Below are 18915 nucleotides of genomic sequence, written 5' to 3'. Positions count from 1 at the left end.
TTTGTTCCCATTGGTTTGTTGTTAAGATTTAGAAGTTTTCCTACTTCGCAAATTGGCAGGGTACATAAGAATATTTTCATTAAGATTGGACAAACATTGGCCCTGAGGTTTTAATGTAGTACATGATCAACTGAACATTACACACTTAATCCTCTTAGTTATATACTCTAATTGCAGATTGTTTGAAACAAGCAGAAACATCCCTGCTTGCCACTGGATGTTCCTCACTTTTTCTGTGATTTGTTAGAGCACAAGGAGAGGAAAGTTCTTCAGATGGACAGCTTGTGGCATTTTCCCGTATTGTCTAATTCCTGTCATTGTAATTTTTTCCCATGCCCCAGAAGGAGGCTGAGTTAAGGTTTCCCTGCTGCTTTCCTCTTAGTTTGCATTCTGCTGACATACCACCCATGGCTGAAATACGTTTATTCATTTTTCCCTTTTCACCTGCATGGCCGTGGTGTGGGTTTTCAATGCTTCCTGCTTTAGGGTTGGTTTTTTTTAAAAGTCAATTAGTTCTCTGCTGATTTCTCAGAAATTCCAGTTTAATTCCTGTTTGTGTTCAACCTGGTTGATTCAGGCTTTCCCATAATCTGAAAAACTAAGCTTTTTCTATTTGAAATGTGGAGGTGCTTTAAATACTGCAGTATGGTTTGTCTCCAAGCATAGCCAATTGTTGCAGTATTTTTTTTCTTCGAGAGGAAAAATGTTCTTTGCACTCTGATCAGTGCTTAAAAGCTTTCTCTCTGTACTTCATCTAATGATGTTTTCAGGTGTAGACAAACTGAACTGCTTTCAAGGTGTTCAAGATGCTGTCACTATACTCCCATGTGGCTGGGGCTTTGCATGACAGCAGGATTCCTGCCTTTGTGAGTTCTCAATCAGTGTGTAGCTATCATCACTCAAGTGCCAAGGCAGGTCAAACAGAGCAATGCACATCTGTGTCTTGCTGACTAGTGAGTTTTTTCTAATGGCCCTTTTGCCAGTGATATATTGCCAGATGGGCCAGCAGCTCACAACTACATATGGGATTTAGTGGACTGGATCTCTAGCTGCTCAGTTAAGTTTATGGACATATTCACATTGAGTCTACTTCCTGTCATACTTCATGAGGATAATGTGAGTTCAAAATAGTTTGAATGACCCAGTGAATGAAAGATAAATACATATCTTTCTTGCCTGGGCTATCAGCACCAAGAGTTCTGCACTCAGACATTATGCAGACTGAATATGGGCTGCTAAATTTAATCCAGGTCTAAAATGTGGATTTGCAGAACATGGGTACATTTGAGAGCCAGTCCAGTGTAATGGTAGAGTCTTGTATTGTGACTTGGGACATCCAGACTCAAGTCTCCATTGAGTTGTGAAACTAATTTTCTCTCTTTCCTAACATGCCCTACATCACAGGGTTTTTGTGTTGATAAAATGAGAAAGAAAAGAGCTCAGTGAGAAGAATATGGTTTGTTTTTTTTTAATTTCATTGGAAGAAAGCAGGGATGTAGAGGTAACAGATAATAATTAGAAGGCTGTGTTCATAGTAGCCAACAGTACAAAGAAGAGGGCTCAAAGCTAAGCAAAGCAATAAATGCTGGAAGACCAAATCCAGTTTACTTTTTGACCAAATGGAAGATACTGTCCATGTTTTCTAACTACTTTTTGCCAGCATGATGTAACAGATTTTTTTTGTTAAAAAAAGGGAACAAGACCCCTTTTAGATGTCCCCATTGTTTCCCTGCTGTTGTTTTGTAGACATGTCCTTTAGACCTATGAATAAGCCTCAGAATTAATGACATCTACATTTTAGGTTTTGGGGTTTTGTTGTTGTTGTTGTTATCACCATGGATTTCATGTTCCAGTTTTGGGAAAATGGTGCTTAGAGCATAGTATAGTTAAAATTTAAAGTGTCCACACCCCATGTAGGATTTAATAGAATTTGAAGAGCTAAATCCCTTTGATCCTTTCAAGTAAACTAACTTAAATTATCTTTGCAGCTGCTGTCTGTATGGCTCCATATTTTAACTTGCATCGATGATGGGAGAAAGGGAAGACATCATACACACAGAGCCTGAGGGGGTTGTATGTATGTACAGTATGTGAATGGGGACATGGGACAGCTTTATTTTAAATGCCCAATACTTGGGGATAGATGGAAAGAACTGAAGAATAATGGTGCTCAGTTCAGTTCTTGGGCTTTTTCAATTGGGAGGAAAATGGCACAAGGCAATAAGTGACAGGTGGAGGTGAAGGAGGAGGTCTCCCCATAAATCAACTCCTCAGGCCCACAAAACAATTCCCCAGCCTTTAAACACAGGATTTTAAAAATATGCTAAGACTAGCTACGGTTACATAAAGAACTCTAATCAAGACTGGGGCTTTAAATTGGAGTGTTTGTGTGTTTCATAATTCCCTACCACCACAACCAGTGTATTTCTCAATTCCTTAATCCTGCTGGTCTTTATTCCTTCCACCATTAAGCTGCTCTTTGTCCATAAATCAGTTTTTTAACTGGGGAAAATAGCACTTGGAAAAACATATTTTTCAGCCCAGATCAATAGGATACAAACATAAACATATATACCACTGTCATTGCCATAACTGTTTTTAAAACGAAAGAAAACACAAAAGGTTTTGCCAGTGCAAGCACAGCATTGGATCACATGCTTAAAAACATGAAAGGACCATAGCTTTCAACTCTCTGCTAATTCTGAAAGCCAAAAGGCTCTGCACTGCCCCTTTGAGCACCGGATCGAGGCTGCGGCAACTGCATGCCACGGGCCCAATTCAGTGTTTCTCAAGCCCCAAAAAGAGCAGCCAAATTCTGCTCCTTTTTGGGCCAGAAAAGAGGTGCTCTTCTGTGCTCCTGTGGCATGCAGCATCTGGTTGTTGTGCCATAGGAACGCTCCAACACTGCCCACTGTCTGGTTGGGCAGGTGGTGTGACACCCAATTGGGCGTGGTCATCACACCAAGAATCCGACTCAAATTGCCCGTCTATTCAGTCCCTTGGTTTATTTATATCAGTTGAGGATCTTTTGAATCCTTTTCCCTTCCCATACCTACTAAAACTGCAGTATTAATTCAGTTCCTGCTGTGCATTTAAAGGCTAATTTAGATGTGTTGTTAAATGTTTCATTGCATTTAATTTGCATGTTTCCTAAAATAGAAACAACATCTTTTGTTCAAGAGGTGTGCAGTAGTTTGGGGGACCACAGCAGGTGGAAAAGTGGGAGTTCAGTCTTTTCCTCCTGTGCTGCAATGTTGATAAAAATTCTTCATCTTCTGACTGTGTTGTTAGTACTGCAAGAAAATTCCTCTTAGTTCGACTGAGGCATTTCTCCCATTGCAAATGTCAATAATTATCAGCCTCCCCTATCTAGAAGTTGCATTTTTTAAAATAAAAGTGTATACTAATATACAAAAACATATTTTATATTACATCTCTAGTTTGGCTTCCTTGATTTATGGAGTTATATAAGGCAAGAAGATACCACTACATTTAGCCTTAAGAGTTCTGGATGTTTCATGAGCTATTTCTTATGAAAACTTTTAAGTCTGCAGATGGTCATGTTTTTATAGTCTGTTGCTTTACTAACTGCAAGTGTGTCGCATGCAATTTTAATCAGAAGCAAAGCAAGCAGAACTTTAGGAATGAGGGGGTGAAATATATTGGCTTTATATTCAAATGCTTTCAATTAAAGTGACTGTTATCTTATCCAAGATAACTGAAAAAGGATACTCAAAATACTACCTTGTGTAAATATAGTTATTGCCTGCATTATATCACCAAGAGTTCTCAACACATCTGGAAAGAAAGTAGTTCCAGTAACATTAAAGCATCCTATTTTGGTTGGCACACAGATGCTGTGGTATATGCCAGTCGGTAATGGGCTTTGGAAACAAGCTGCTTTAAAACTCTCCTGAACTATTCTCCTGGGAAATTATTCAATTAAATACAACTAAAATTAATGCTTGTCTGTTTTGTTTGAATAAAACAAAATAAGCATCTGGAAAAGAAAGTCCCTAGTGCATGTTGGAGAGCAAGGGCTCCAGTTAATATTCGTTCATTCTGAACTCAGTGTTATCCCTATTCCTGCCTCCCCTTTTAAAGAAAGTGTTATTTCTAAATTATTGATGTTGCTGTGGCTGGTGTTATAGGGATGCTATTTTCCATTCTCTAGAAATCATCTAAATATATATACACTTGTCCTTCCACATTCACTGGGGTTAGGGGCACAGGACCCCCACGAATGTGGAAAAACCGCAAATAACAAAACCACTATGTTTTTACCTGTGAGAACACCCCTCTAGGAATTTCTAGGTCCTCTAGTGCAACTATGTGGTCAACATCTGCCAGACACTGACCATAGAATTGCGCTGGAGGAGCTACAAATGCCTAGCGGAGTGTTCTCTCGGATAAAAACATAGTGGTTTTGTTATTTGCGGTTTTTCACATTCATGGGGGTCCTGTGCCCCTAACCCCAGCGAATGTGGAAGGATGAGTGTATATATATCTAGATCATTTCTAGAGAATGGAAAATAGCATCCCTATAACACCAGCCACAGCAACATCAATAATTTATAAATAATACCTTCTTTAAAAGGGGAGGCAGGAATAGGGATAAAGCAGCTTGTTTCCAAAGCCCATTACCAACAGGCATATGCCACAGCATCTGAGTGCCAACCAAACCAGGTTTACAATCTAAAAAGACATAGCACAAAAGCAGAAGGGAATGGTGGTGAGGAAGGGGATCGAGTCCAGCTGATACTACCAATTCTTCTCTCCCTCTAAGACAAGGGCAGTGGCAGTTGGAATGAAGGGAGGGTCCTCCATCTGCTTCTGCTCAGTCTGTGGACTGATGCAGGTCTGTGAGCTATTGGCTTCCAGTCCACAGAAAGTTTCCAAGAAAGAAAGTTTCAGTCACTGGGCACAAATATACTGCTAGTTCCTGGCATGTTGGGGAAAACGTCCTGGTAGTCCCCACATCTGACAGCTTAAGAAGCATTTCTCCACAACACATGTACCAACATGTGAACTGAGCCTGCTTCTGGTCATTCAGTAGAAAACATTAATAGATATACATAGCTGCAATTGTATAACTTCCAACAAAGAATTTTTGGTTTGTGAGGTTTGTGAATGTAGTTGTTTATATCTCTGTGTGTGAGTGCACATACATTCACAAATTTCACATGCATGCATGTTCAGTCCTCTTTTGGGAAGGAGATAAAGATTTCCATTGCTGTTAGGGCATCTAAGAAGACTCTAGAATGAGAGAGAGTTGGAATAAGAACATCCAGAGAAAAGCAGAGATCTGATTCTGCGTTACTTTTTAAAAATTAGTGGCCTGTATAGAAAGCATTTATAATTATTCTCTCCTGTGCAGAAAGTCAGTCCTGTGATGATACCACAACCAGTGTCTTTAACAGTTTGCTCAGGGAAGCAAAGTTATACCAGCATAACTTTATATCAGATTATGAAGAATTGAATTTAGCTTTTTGCCGGCTTGTGTAAAGTTCAGCTGCACTGTATGCAGCTGCATATATATCTTTCAAGAACTGTGGCTCATGACTCATTTTGGGTTGTAGATGAAATATTGGCTTTTATTTGTTTTGTTTTCCTTTTGGGGATGGGTGAGATTTAGATTCTATGTGCCACTCTGTCCTGAAGCCCTCTATATACTGTATGCACATTTGCTCTTACAGTTTATCACAGGTATGATGCAAAATGTTTGCTTTCTTCTATTGAGTCTATAGTGTAGCCTGGCATTTTATGTGAGTCATTTCCTTGGCATTTTGCTCTACGGTGGTCTCAAGGAGGCAGCAGTGGCTATATGATTGGGATACTTCCAGACTTGTTCTTGGTGCAGCAGAAAGTGTTCTGGCTTTCCATTTTTTGAGATGTTTTTCTTTGGCATAGCTCCACTATATGTAAAGATGCCATATCCCATGACTAATTCAGTGGTGTGTATATGTTATATAATGTACACAGACATACATTACTCTGTTGATCAACCTAAATTGGAGGAAGATAGGCTTTATGTTATGTGCCTCGTGAACTAATGGGGGAGATTTAAGCTAGCTAGGCATTAGAAGACTTCCAGGCTTCCCTATTCTAGCCAAGCAATGCTACTTATGTAGTTGCAATATACTATATGTCTGGGATGGTCAGATTATCATGCATTAGTGACCAACTGCTTGGGCATTAATTGATGTTAGAGACAATAAATGCATTCCAAACTGCCTAGGAAGAAAGGGTCAGAAAATTATTCAGTCTCTTACCACAAAATTATCCTAGTCCAGTTTCAGTGTATATGAACTGATCTTAATATATTTCAAACTAAACGAAGGCAAGGTTTTTATATCTTTTCTCATCGTTCAGCTTGTTGAAGCCAACAAACATGGCAAAAAGTGGGCTGAACAGACATTTGGAGTTTCAACTGCTGATGACAGGTGGAAGTGTGGAAGAGGGACCACTTCAAGTTAAAAGTATTCAAAGAGAGACTGTTGTAAATAGAAGTATACAGGTGATTGGGTAAATTGTTTTATAGGACTGAATTTGAATGGATGGAAGTCCTGGGCCATCAGTGATCCAGCACAGTTCTGGAGTGACTAACTTGGCCATTATGGCTCAGTGTCATGTGTGAACCGGGTGTTGGTTGTATATCTTAATTAGAATAGACTTATTTTTAGGTGAAAGAGGTAAATATTTGTTCTCATACATTCAAAGTAATTAATAAGCCAATTCATATTGATTCATATGAACAAAGCTGTGTAAACACATGGATTTAGTTAGTATTTTAAAAACATATTGGAGGTGTCTGTATCTTGCTTTTCCATACAAATGTTTTAGTCAGCTTAGAACAAAAGGTAATGAAAATAATCGCTAAAACAAAAAGGGAGAACTGGCAAACTTTGCATGCTGTCCAGTGTTGCATGAGTACACTAGAATGTTCCCTTTTTTATTTTCCTCCTTGCAGATATTTTTATGTGGTGGTAGAAATGTATAGGCCAAAATAGATGTGATGATGACTATAGGTAAACCTATTGCTTGTTCATGTAACTGTTCCATACATAATCTATCATCTATAAATATATTTAACAAATGAATTGGCCCATTAAGTTTTGGAAAAAAGACTGGAGAAAGGTAGATTCCTGAAAATACCACTCTTTAGACTAGACTAGTCCCCACTTCTCACAACTATATGGGATAGCAAATTATGTTTTAAAAATGTTAACAGGGTTTTTGCACACCATTTTACATGCACTGCACTTGTGTATGTTAGTAAATTTTATTTCCCCATCTTATCCTACATGGGTACATTTGAACCTAGAAAGGTAATGTCAAGCATTTTGCAATACAGTGAAATTAGTAATCCTTAGGCATGGAGCAGGTGTTCAGTTAACCCAAAGAAAACAAACACTTTACATGAATTGTCTTCAGTAGCTGGCACCCCCAAGGAACACTTTCAGCTAGTTCCAGCACCTAGTGTGACTGTGAGCTGCCCTCAAATGACCACTTTTCCAGTATTCTGCAGAGCACTGATACGTGACCTGAACAATGGCCACATTGACGTCCTCAAAAAGAAGACATATGCAGCACCAAAAAAGACAAAAGCAAACAAAAAATTGTATAGAATTTCTGTGAATGCTTGCAGATTTAGAAATAATGGAATTTCAGTTTCTGAGAAGATAAATTCATTTTCCATCAAATTTACCCCAGTAAATTTCTTAGTTTGCAACTCATTCCAGGTCAGCCAAATCAGCTATTCATCTATTAATTTACTGCAGCTAATTTCTGACTCAGATGACCCAGATCCTACTCCAGAATTAATTTCCCATCATATATCTTGAAACAATTAAGGATAGTATAGGTGAGACAGTGAGCTAGCAGCAGCTTAATGTGTTAGTTTTCCTTGGAGTTAATAAAGAAATGCCAGCTCCCAACTATCTCATCACATTCTATACAGCTAAGTACCTACCTATCTATCTATCTATCTATCTGCAGTATTTATGCCCTGCACAAAGACTTTCAGTGCAATTTACAGATTGCTAATTTGACAGTTCCCTGCCCTCAGGTTTACAATCTAAAAAGACATGACACAAAAGAAGAAGGGAATGGCAGTAGCAAAGGGGATTAAAAACATTTGGGCAGGTAACAGTCCCATGGAGCTTGCAGTGTACAGCTTAACAAAGGTGAAACTACAGTGAAAAGGAAATATGGTAGACCTAGTCCTGCATGGCTCTTAAATTCCATAGGATGTCTACTATGGAAGAGGACTGGGTCACTGCCAGTAGGTAAATTTACTAGGTGGCACACAGAAGGGGAAAGCACAGATGGCATTGGTTTGGACAGGGAGCACACAAACCTGGAACTGGCCCTGATTCTAATTCCTCTTTTCTCTATATCCCTGTTTTCTAAATGTATTAGTTTGTATTTGCCTTACTCATAAGGCAGGAGCTGTGAACCCTGTTTCTCAGAACTCTTGTCAAGTCCAAATATGGCTTTTACATCATTTAAATAAATCAGAAAATTAGTGTTAAGATGGGGAGTGAGAGTTACATGGCAAACAGCATACTTTCCCTCTGAATGCTGTAGGAATTCCTCAGTTCACGGGGCTCCGTGTGTGGTCAGAGACACAACAACCCACACAGCTATGTGGAGAGGATACACCAGAGCAATGCCTACACAGGAACTCTGATCCAAGATGGGATAAAACAAAGAGGAGGGGGAAAGAAGCATTTTACTTCCTGTAGAATTGAAAATGTTTTTTCTTCAGCTGAGCCATTTTCTGTTCTTGCCTATCTGCCCTGAATTTCAGAAGAGTTCTTTCCTTCTCCACCCATCTTCCCCTTTCTCCAAATTCTTTCCTGGTGAATTCATTTATAAGGAAGAGTGATGGAAGGGAAGACTGTTTATTTTCTTTAACATTTTGTAATATCCCAGTCCCATCATGGGTACCTTATACAGGCTGCATATTTTGGGTTTACAAAGATTAGGTATTTCCAGGCTTGGACTACCTGGAAATCTGTGAAGCTTGGCCAAGAGTGTTTGCTGGTGAAAAGATGCAAAGTCAAAGCTTCCTACTATCATCTTCTTTATCTGTCCATGCATACCTTGTCCCTGTCCTTATAACGCTGCATACTGAAGTTTGTAAAAATCTATGAAGTTGCTGCTCTCTTAGCAGAATTCTTGAAGCATGAAAGAACTTCAGAAAAAAATGGACCATATTGGGTATTCCTGCTAGAAAGAACTAGAAAAGATCCTAAAGTGTAAAGATACACAACTCAGCACAAAAGTTAGAATTGTATAAGCCATGTAGTCCCATTGGTATGTATGGAGGTGAGAGTTGCACAGTGAAGAAAGCAGATAACAAGAAAATAAATTGTTTTGAGATATGATGTTGGAGAAGAATTCTGAGGATATTGTAGATAGCCAAAATGACAAACAAATGGGTCCTAGAACAGATCAACCCTGAAATTTCCCTGTAAGCCAAGATGATTAAGTTAGAGCTGTCATACAGTGGACCCTTGGTATCCGTTGGGATTTGGTTCCAGGATCCTCCATGAATACCAAAACCCATGGATGCTCAAGTTCCATTATATACAATGGACAATAAAATGGTGTCCCTTATATAAAATGGTAAAATCAAGGTTTGCTGTTTGGAATTTGTATATTTTTTTGGCTATTTTCAAGCCGTGAATGCTTGAATCTGTGGATAAAAAAATCTGTGGATATGGAGGGCCAACTGTACTTTGGACACATCATGAGAAAGCATGACTCATTGGAAAAGATGATAATGCTAGGAAAGGTGGTGGGATGTAGAAAAAGAAGAAGGCCACTTTCTAGATGGGACTCTATTAGTAGGTCAGGGGTATGAATTTGAAAGACCTAAGGCAGAGCAGTGAAGGACAGGGAGTCTTGGAGATGTTTCATCCACAGGAGCACCGTGAGTGAAAATAAACTTGAAGGTGGTTACTAACAACAACAATAGGTGTTCCACAAAAATAAAAGCAAGTGATCAAGTGATAGATCTCGGTAGGAGATAGTAGCTATTCTTAACATGCTTGCATTATATCCTTAAGGAGTCCAGTGCACCAGTCTAAGTAGTCTTTTCTTTTTTAAAAAAAATATTTTTATTAGCTTCACATCTAAAATTTATATGCTATATATACATAGTTCACAAATGAATAATTATTTTCCAATAAGTACTTTCTTCAGGTATTTAGGGGATGCGGTGGCTCCGTGGTTAAGACGCTGATTCTGATAATTGTAAGATTGGCAGTTCGAGGCCCAAGTACCGTTTGATGGTGTGAGCTCCCATCTTCTGCCAACCTAGATGTTTGAAAGCATGTAAAAGTAAATAAATGGATACCATTTCAGATGGAAGGTAACAGCATTCTGTGCATTCATGCTGGCCACGTGAGCACAGTGTTGTCTTTGACAATGCTAGCTCTTCAGCTTAGTAATGGAAATGAGCACTGCCCCCTACAGTCAGACATGACTTGACAACCTTGTCAAAGGGCTTTACCTTTATACATTTGTTTCAGAGATTTGGTGCTACCTGATATCAAATGGCTTTCAGCTCTTTTCATCCTTTACCTATTAACCACATTTACTATCTGGTAGCCTATACCTTTATATTATAATATTATGGTTTTATAACTTAGTTATCAATAACCCCTTTTAGCCATTTTACACTTTGTTCAGGGAGAACATGGAGGGGTTACCACCACATTTGTTGAAAAATGATCCTAAAATTGGTCCATAAATTTTTTTGAGAAAAATTGGGGAGGACTTAGAAAGCTCCTGAGTGGATTTGAGACCTACATTTTCCTCATCCTTGATTTAGAAATGTGGATTTATTTCACATGGCTTTTCAAATAAAGACAGTAACAGACAATAGGAGAACCTTACTTGTATGGAGGTTTGGCTTTTTAAAAAAAAAGAGCAGGGAAGAAATATGGAATTTTGTAGTTGTTTTGTGCCTTCAAGTCACTTCTGACTTATTGCAACTCTAAAGTGAAAATCATGGGGTTATTTTGGCAAGAGGAATTTACTGATAATACAAAAACCGCACAACAACATTTATTTCTTACCTGCCTCTCCCCATGGATCATGGCGTGGAATAAAATATAACACATATCAGTTATAAACATAACATCACTTAAAAGACATAAATCATTTAAAACATACAGCATCAGTTTAAAATGGTAAGACTAATACATATTAAAACAATCAATCTATTGTTTAACATTCATAATTTAAATTTTATAATCTAAAAGTCATCTGGAGAGGCCTGCTGAAATAGAGTGGTCATTAGTGCTGTTTTAAATCCGAACAGCATTTTCAGCTGTTCAATCTCTTCTGGCAGGTTGTTCTACATTCTAGGAGCCACTGAAGAAAACGTCCACTGGGTGACAGTTGACAACCTAGTCTTGGCTATTTGGCTGTGCCACCAGAGGACTTGAGTGTATAGGCCTGATTATACTGGAGGAGGTAATTATGTAGATAACCTGAACCCAAACCATGTAGGGTTTTAAAGATAACAACCAATACTTTGCCTGGAAAATAATTGGCAGCCAGTGGAGTGATTTTAATAGTGGTATAATATGATCACTCCTAAATGTACCAGTAACCAATCTGGCTGTCATGTGTTAACTAATTGAAGTTTCTGAACTTGGTAGAGAAGTAGCCCAATGTACAATCAGTGGGAGGTGCCATACACGGCTTGAGCTTACGCTGAAGCCATGTGATGATTAAATGATGATTAAAGAAATGACGTGCGTGCTGCGAGCACGCACCCCCTTGTTTGCAATGGGGCGTGAGCATATGCGGATTTCCCCTTATGTGGGGGATCTGGAACAGCAGCACAGTGCGCACATGCCACAAGCACATGCACCATTCTGTGGATTGCAGTGTGGCTTCTGCGTAAACCGGAAGCTGCGTATGGCTCGCCTGCGTATGGAGCAGGTATGCTCTATTTGATATATATGGTATTAGAAAAATATGGTCCATTAAAAGGTCCAATTAAATTTCGGTAACTAATGTATGGATATACAGTGGGTCCTCTCCTTACGTGGGGGATCTGTTTTGGATGCCCCCGCGTAAGGGAAAATCCGCCTATGCTTGAGCCCCATAGGAAATAATGGGGTGTGTGCATGTGGCGGAGTGGCGCGTGCGCACCTTTGTTTTCCTCCCCAAGCGGCTTCCGCATAAGCTTGAAGCCATGTAGAATGTGTCTGTGCACGGTGCAGGCGCACTGTATTAAAAGATTTATAGAACAGATTTATCAGATGGTTGTTCCATGAGATATTAGTGTCCTGCCATTTCAAAAGAATTGGGAAGGAATTTTAGGGATTAGCATTCCACATGGCAGTGGAAATGGAAGAATTTAATAATTTAATAGCTTCCCATTTGAGATATATTATGTTTTAAAATATATTTTTCAGTGATATTTGACACTGTATATTTTGAAATTGATTTATTATCTGTTTATTGGCATTAGGAGAAACCAAATGGAGATTTCCCTTTATATCTTTTGAGTAAATAAAGGCATAAAAAGTGAAGAATGCATTATACTGAACAGATTACTGACTAAACAGTTCCTGTAAATCCATTTTGAAAGCCATTTAATTATATACCATAAATTGTAAAGTATTTTAATACACAAGTTGTAAATAATTTAATGGCTATAAAACTGACATTAACAAATTACTGGAATGCTAGCAAATGTAGAGATCTCATGGGAGAAGATACTCTGTAATTCCTTTGGATCTGTATTGTTTAGTATGTTGATGGTCAGCAAGTAAATGCTACAGCAACATGTTGAAGTGTGTAGTTTTCCTGTTCAAGATGACAGCTACCCATGTCTACTCTGATGATACTCCATTCCATTCCAACAATGCTCAACAGTCAGCCAGCATTCTCTGGCCACTGAGTATGCCCAGTACTCATCAGAATGATTCCTTTCGCTTTTCACACACATTCATCTTAGTGCCCCGCTTGAGGATTAACCTCCCTGCTGTGTGCGGATGGCACTGTTTTAGCTAAACAAGAACCCATATCTAGAGAACAGAGTTTGCTATTACCATGGGTGTTCAATATCTGCTGGGGTTTTGTTCCAGAACCTCCCACTGATAACAAAATCTGTGGATGCTTAAGTCCCACTAAATACAATGGCATATAAAATGGTGCCCCTTATATAAAGTAGCAAAATTAAGGTTTGCTTTTTCAGAATTCTTTGGAATATTTTCAAGCCATGATGGTTCAATCCGTGGATAAAGAATCTGTGGATATGGAGGGATGACTATTATAAATCAGAACTTGCACCATAAATTCTGTCTAGAACTAAATATGCAGTTAATGAAGATGTTACAATGCTAGAGCAATGTGATTGGTGTGGCTAGTGCTTGCTCATGATTATGCTTTAATAGTTCTCACTGAAATGTTGAGAGGAACTAAGCAAATATGGTTGCAAGGGGCCATTCTATTAGGAAGCCATTTAAATGGAATTATACCTCAAGTTTTATTTGTATTTGATTTTTCCCACCCCATACTTAAATCATCAGTCATTTTGTTTCTGAATATACAGAGATTTAAATATTGTTTGTTTGAAAGCCTGGAAGAAGTCTGTGGGACAGTGTAGTGTTAGTGAATGAGAGGGCCTGTGACAAATCACTGCCTTTCCTTGCAAAAACCAGAAGCTGTTGGAGAGAACATACACACTGCAAAGCCAACATAAGAATTTCATCCTTCCTCTGGATTCAACTTATATATAAAGCATATGGCAGAGAAGCAGTTCTGCAACCATGCTCGTAACCCATTGTGCTAGCTGTGTGTAACACCTACAGAGATTGTTGCTACATGAGGCTTTCTTGTGACTCTGTGCTATTGCCACAACTGAAATGACCCTCCATCTGTTTAACCTACTTCATGAGATTGTTGTGATAATAACCTAAATCAAAATTGCAGTGCCATTGATGTGCTGAAAATTTCATTTGTTTTGAGATACAGTGGATCTGTTCCAGACCCTGCTGCTAAAGGTAAATCCAGCGTATGCTGGAGCCGCATTAGAAATAATGGGGCCTCGTGCCCATGATGTGGATGTGCACTCCATAGGTGAGAGTCCCATTACTTCTTCTGGGGCATGCGAGGGCTTTTTCCAGTGCTGCTTTCAGCATATGCTGAATGCTGCATAAGGCCTGCCCATGTATGATGCGGGCGCACTGTAATTATGGAAAGATCAAATAATGTACCATTTTCCTCCTTTTAGAAATCATCGATGATCTGGCCAATTTGGTAGAAAATACTGATGACAAGTTGCGCAGCCAAACCAGGCGTGTGATGATGGTGGAAAAAAAGTCAACTTCCTGTGGTAAGATATGGTCTGATTTAAATCAAATCAAATCTGAATTAAAATTAAACAGTTTTTGTAGAGCAAGTGCCATTTTGTTAGTTTTTGTTCTTGGTTTGCAGCTAAAACGTTTAAAGTATTACTAAACAAGTTTGCATTTACACTTTGCTTTCCACTAATAGCTGGCATTCTAGCAGCTGGTTTAAGAAATTATGAACATAGCCTTTAATTTTGTGAGAGATGATGAAGAAAGTTGAGAAAGGGAGTAGACATGATGGAAGGAAAGTTAAAACAGTATCCTTGTATAGAGAAAGGGAGTTTGTTGGCTTCATTGATTTTTTTCTCCCATGTGGATATGATACAAATTATGGTGTCCGCTTATGTAGAGGCCACCTAGGTTGCAATTTGTATTTTTGATGTTTTCTTTTCAATAATGATAAAATAATGATGGCAAACAATATACAGCTTTGTCAGTTAATCTTTGTAAATGTGTGTGTGCGCGCACACACACACATATGTATGACAAGTGATATGTATGGAACATTTAGCACCATTTCCTTTCCATTTAATACACCATTGAAATGCTAAGCAGAATGAAACTGAGCTGGCTGGTGAAACAATGTTATACAGTCGGCCCTCCTTATATGCAGATTTCAGCATACGCACATGGCAAACCTGGAAGTTGTCCCCAATGGCGGTGTGTGTGCATGCACACCGCCATTGAGGACAAAGGTCCCTCTCCTCCCCTCCTCTTTCCCTCTTTCCCTCCCTCCCTGCTTACCTGCTTGGTTGCCGTGCAGCCGCCTCCCGGCATCCTCACTGCCTCCTCCTCCGCCACCGTGGGAAAGGCCGGGTGCTGCTCTTGGAGGCCAAGAGGCCTCCAGATTGCACCCAGCCCTTTCGCGGTGGCGGCGGTGGCATAGAGGAGGAAGCTTGGTCTCGTCCTCCTCGCCACTGCTGCTGCAGAAGGGCCGGGTGCAGCCTGGAGGCCTCTTGGCCTCCAAGAGCAGCACCTGGCCTTTCCCGCGACGGCGGTGGAGGAGGCTGTGAGGATACCAGGAGGCGGTGGTGTGGCGACTGAGCAGGTAAGCAGGGAGGGGAAGAGGGAGGGAAAGAGGAGGGGAGGAGAGGGACTTTTGTCCCCAATGGCACGCACACCGCCATTGGGGAGAATGGGACTTGAGCATACGTGGATTTTGGCATACGCGGGAGGGGGGTCCGGAACGGGTCCCCCGCTTATACCAAGGGCCGACTGTACTGCACTTCTGCAATATATTTCATGAGTCTTATATTCAGAATCAAGTGTTCAGATAAGAATTCTTCATTGTTTAGTTTTATGTACATAATGCAGTTAATTTTCCCTCATAATCTTGAACCTATTTCTGTTCAAGAAGCAAATTAGAAATGGACTTTTAAAGCTAAGTGGAAGAAGGAAATTTTGTTAGACTGACTAAACTATAGTTAGAGAATACAGTATTTTATTTGTTTACTTATGTGTCTTTATATACATTAATATTTTAATTCCACTTTTTTCTTTATGGCATAGCCTCAAAGATAGCTGACAGTAAATGAAAATTAATTTAATGCACAATGAATAGAATGTATATGTGCTAAAGAGATAGGACATAGCTGTGTCAAAATCTCCCATTTTCCCCTACTCCACAAGATGGCATTGCAGCTCAGTAGCCTAGGAAACCACAACTGGTGAAACTGGAGAGATGTATCTCATCACTTTTATATTTATAGTCTTTTGAAGAGAACAAAAATCACAACTTTTATTTTCCATTTTTGACTAATTTGTCTGCAGATTTTTATCGAGTTTGATCAATATTTATATTGCTGTATTTTAACCTGTCACATGTATGCTAATTTTAAAGATATTCCACAAACTTTTATAAGTTTGTAGCACACTTGTTCAAGCCAAAAAACATCCTAAAAGACTCCTCTAGAAAATAATGGTGCATAGAGGATCTTGCCTTATTCATCATGCCAAGTGCATTTCTCATCTTCTATGACTATTTTTCTCAGAAGGTTAATTGGCTGGACTGTAGGTTTGTTCATCTAATGTAGGTTATGTATGTATGGTTGAGCAAATCTCCTTCCATTTATTTTTAGCATGGTGGAAAGCTTAGTATATGAGAATGTATGACATGAAGTCAACCTTTCCTGTGGCCTGTTTGCCAGAAGATTATGCCAGTGTTCTTTCCTAATACTGCATGGACAATTGCCTTGGATCTGAACCAAAAGATGATTTCTACCCCAAAAAAACTTTTTTCCTGGTTGGTGATCTGTTCCATGTTTTCCTTTCTTTCTTTTTCACATTCCCTGTGTCTAGCTGTCTAGATATTCTATGTTAGTTTCCATGATTGTGCTACCATTCTGCTTGTGAGGCAGGTCTCTTGTTCCATTAAACCAGGGGTAGGCAACCCGCTGGGGCCTTTGGGGGCCAATTGTCTATAGAAGCCTCAGAAACATGCATTTATATTAACATTTTTTAAAAAAAATCAGCAAATTTTTTTGCGTGTCCTCCACTTTTTTAAAAAAAGTGTCTTCCATTTGAAAATTTTGTCCTACATTTGTCCTGGTTTATTTATATATTTAATTTTTTAATAAATTATTTAATTATTTATTTTTTGGCTTCGGCCCCCCAGTTGTCTGAGGGACAGCAACCCGCCCCCCGGCTCAATAAGGTTGCCTACCCCTGCATTAAACCATCCTGAAAAGGAATTTGTGGTACTTCACATCTTGATGAAATACCATCTTATAAATTGTGGACTGTTTTGGTGAAGGGCACATATGTGTAGTCCTTTTCCATTGGAATATACGGAGGATTGTTTTTATTACTTAAGCACTAATGAAACTGAAGATCAAAACTAGACATGACATTTAGTGTATGACTGCCATAATCATGTATGCCTTTGTTACTTTTTTGTGTCTCAGGCTGTTTTCCTTGAAATGCAAGTAGCAGCTTCAGGGTCATTGTCCATGACAAAGCAAGAGAGAGTTAAATCTCTTTTCCCCACTCACAGATTATGTAAATCAGGTTTGGGCAAAATTCGGCTCTCCAAGGCTTTCTTCAGTCCTAGTCAGGATTTCCAATGGTGATGAATGCTGGGATTTGCAGTCCAACAATGCTAATGTAATTAATATGGCTGTTACTACCATAACACAACTCCATGCTTTTATTCATTTAATGTCATGTCTTATTTAGCCATGAGAAACAAAATTTTCCTAAAAGATTTAACTGTCTGACTGATCTGAGAAATCATAATCACTGATTTCCCATTTAGTCCAGACTTCAGGATTAATCATTCCCTCACACCCATAGAGTCGTTTTCTCCTTTAGGAGGCCTGCAACTCCTGTTGTATGTTAATACCTTTCAGGGTTCAGATCATTTTGTCCAATATAATTCACAGATAGCATAATCTTAAATAGCAGTAAATAATCACAGAACAATGGCACTTGTTTCTTCCATATATCTGTGGAGAGCATCACAAATACTAGTAAGTGTATGCAATCACTCTCCCTTTGTTTCTTCATCTCTCTCTCACTTTCATACATACACAAACACACACACTCAACATCAGTCGTCTCTCTCCTTATTTCATTCCCCTTCTAATAGAAGAAAAGTTAATTTCCTTGCCAGAGTGACCCAAACAGTCTGTGGCCTAGCTATCATCACATTTAACAGCTATGGAAATCTATCCCAAGGCTTTAATCACACAGAATAACTTTTTTATCAGTTGGCAAAGGTCCATGGTGAAAACCTTCAGAAAGAAATAGAAAGAAAGAAAAGCATCCTGACCTCCCCAGACAAGGCAAAACAAAAACTCCAGCTCCCCAATTAACATTTTTGTCATCTTGTTTCCCAAAGGCAGAAATTAAAATTCAAAGTTAAACATCAAGAGTGGACAGATAATTTGAATGTTTAGGCCATAGATCCTCTTGCTGTTCCCATTATTTAAAAAAAAAAAAGAAAATCTGTAGATTTGGCGTATCAAGTGGGAAAAGGTAATGGGATAATGAATTTTCTCTCTGGAGATGGGTAAGGGGGAGCCTAGTGTGCCTAGGAGTGCTGGATTAGTGGCCAGCAACACCTAGTTAATTACATTTGCATATGCAGCTGTTCAAATAGAGTCCTGCCAGTGCCTGCTCTCACCTCGTGGGGGATATGTGCAGCTGTTGCTAGCCCTTCCAGTCTGGCTCTGCCATTGGAGGGCTGCCGCAAGAGCCCTCAACGCCTCCTTCACTATCTATCATTTCAAAGGCCAAGTATAATTAGTTATATTTGAATACAAAGAGGAGAAACCTGGCATTGTGTGAATTATCCAAGGACAGCTGCTTATAGTTTGGTTTCCAAGGCTACATGTCAAGGAGTTAAATCACGGCTTGATATTTCTGGAAAACTGTGCTGAAATGCAATAATTGGAATTTGATGCCTTCCTTTTATTCTCTAGCACGGCCTGGAGGTTGTTGAGCATTTTATTGCACCTTTAGGTTATTTGTTCAAAAGTTGCTTTTTAAAAATGCAGACAAAAACAATTAGTCCCTGTGCTGAAGTTTTTGG

The 18915-nt window shown here is 39.2% G+C and overlaps 1 protein-coding gene across 5 annotated transcripts in view; it reads left to right on the top strand.

Moving 5' to 3' along the window:
* Nucleotides 1-18915, top strand: part of STX8 (syntaxin 8) — a 119299-nt gene that overhangs the window by 70485 nt on the left and 29899 nt on the right. For 4 of the 5 annotated variants that reach the window (XM_042451113.1, XM_042451111.1, XM_042451110.1 and 1 more), the window contains one exon: nt 14267-14368. In XM_042451113.1, coding sequence (XP_042307047.1) covers nt 14267-14368 — 102 coding nt within the window. Of the gene's footprint in view, nt 1-14266; nt 14369-16462; nt 16614-18915 lie in introns of those variants that run through there. The other variant, XM_042451112.1, reaches the window with a different exon arrangement.

The sequence above is a fragment of the Sceloporus undulatus genome, chromosome 2, assembly GCF_019175285.1.
Source record: "Sceloporus undulatus isolate JIND9_A2432 ecotype Alabama chromosome 2, SceUnd_v1.1, whole genome shotgun sequence".
Lineage (NCBI taxonomy): Eukaryota > Metazoa > Chordata > Lepidosauria > Squamata > Phrynosomatidae > Sceloporus > Sceloporus undulatus.
Note: the sequence above shows the minus strand (reverse complement) of the source record. Positions and strands in the feature narration are given on the sequence as shown.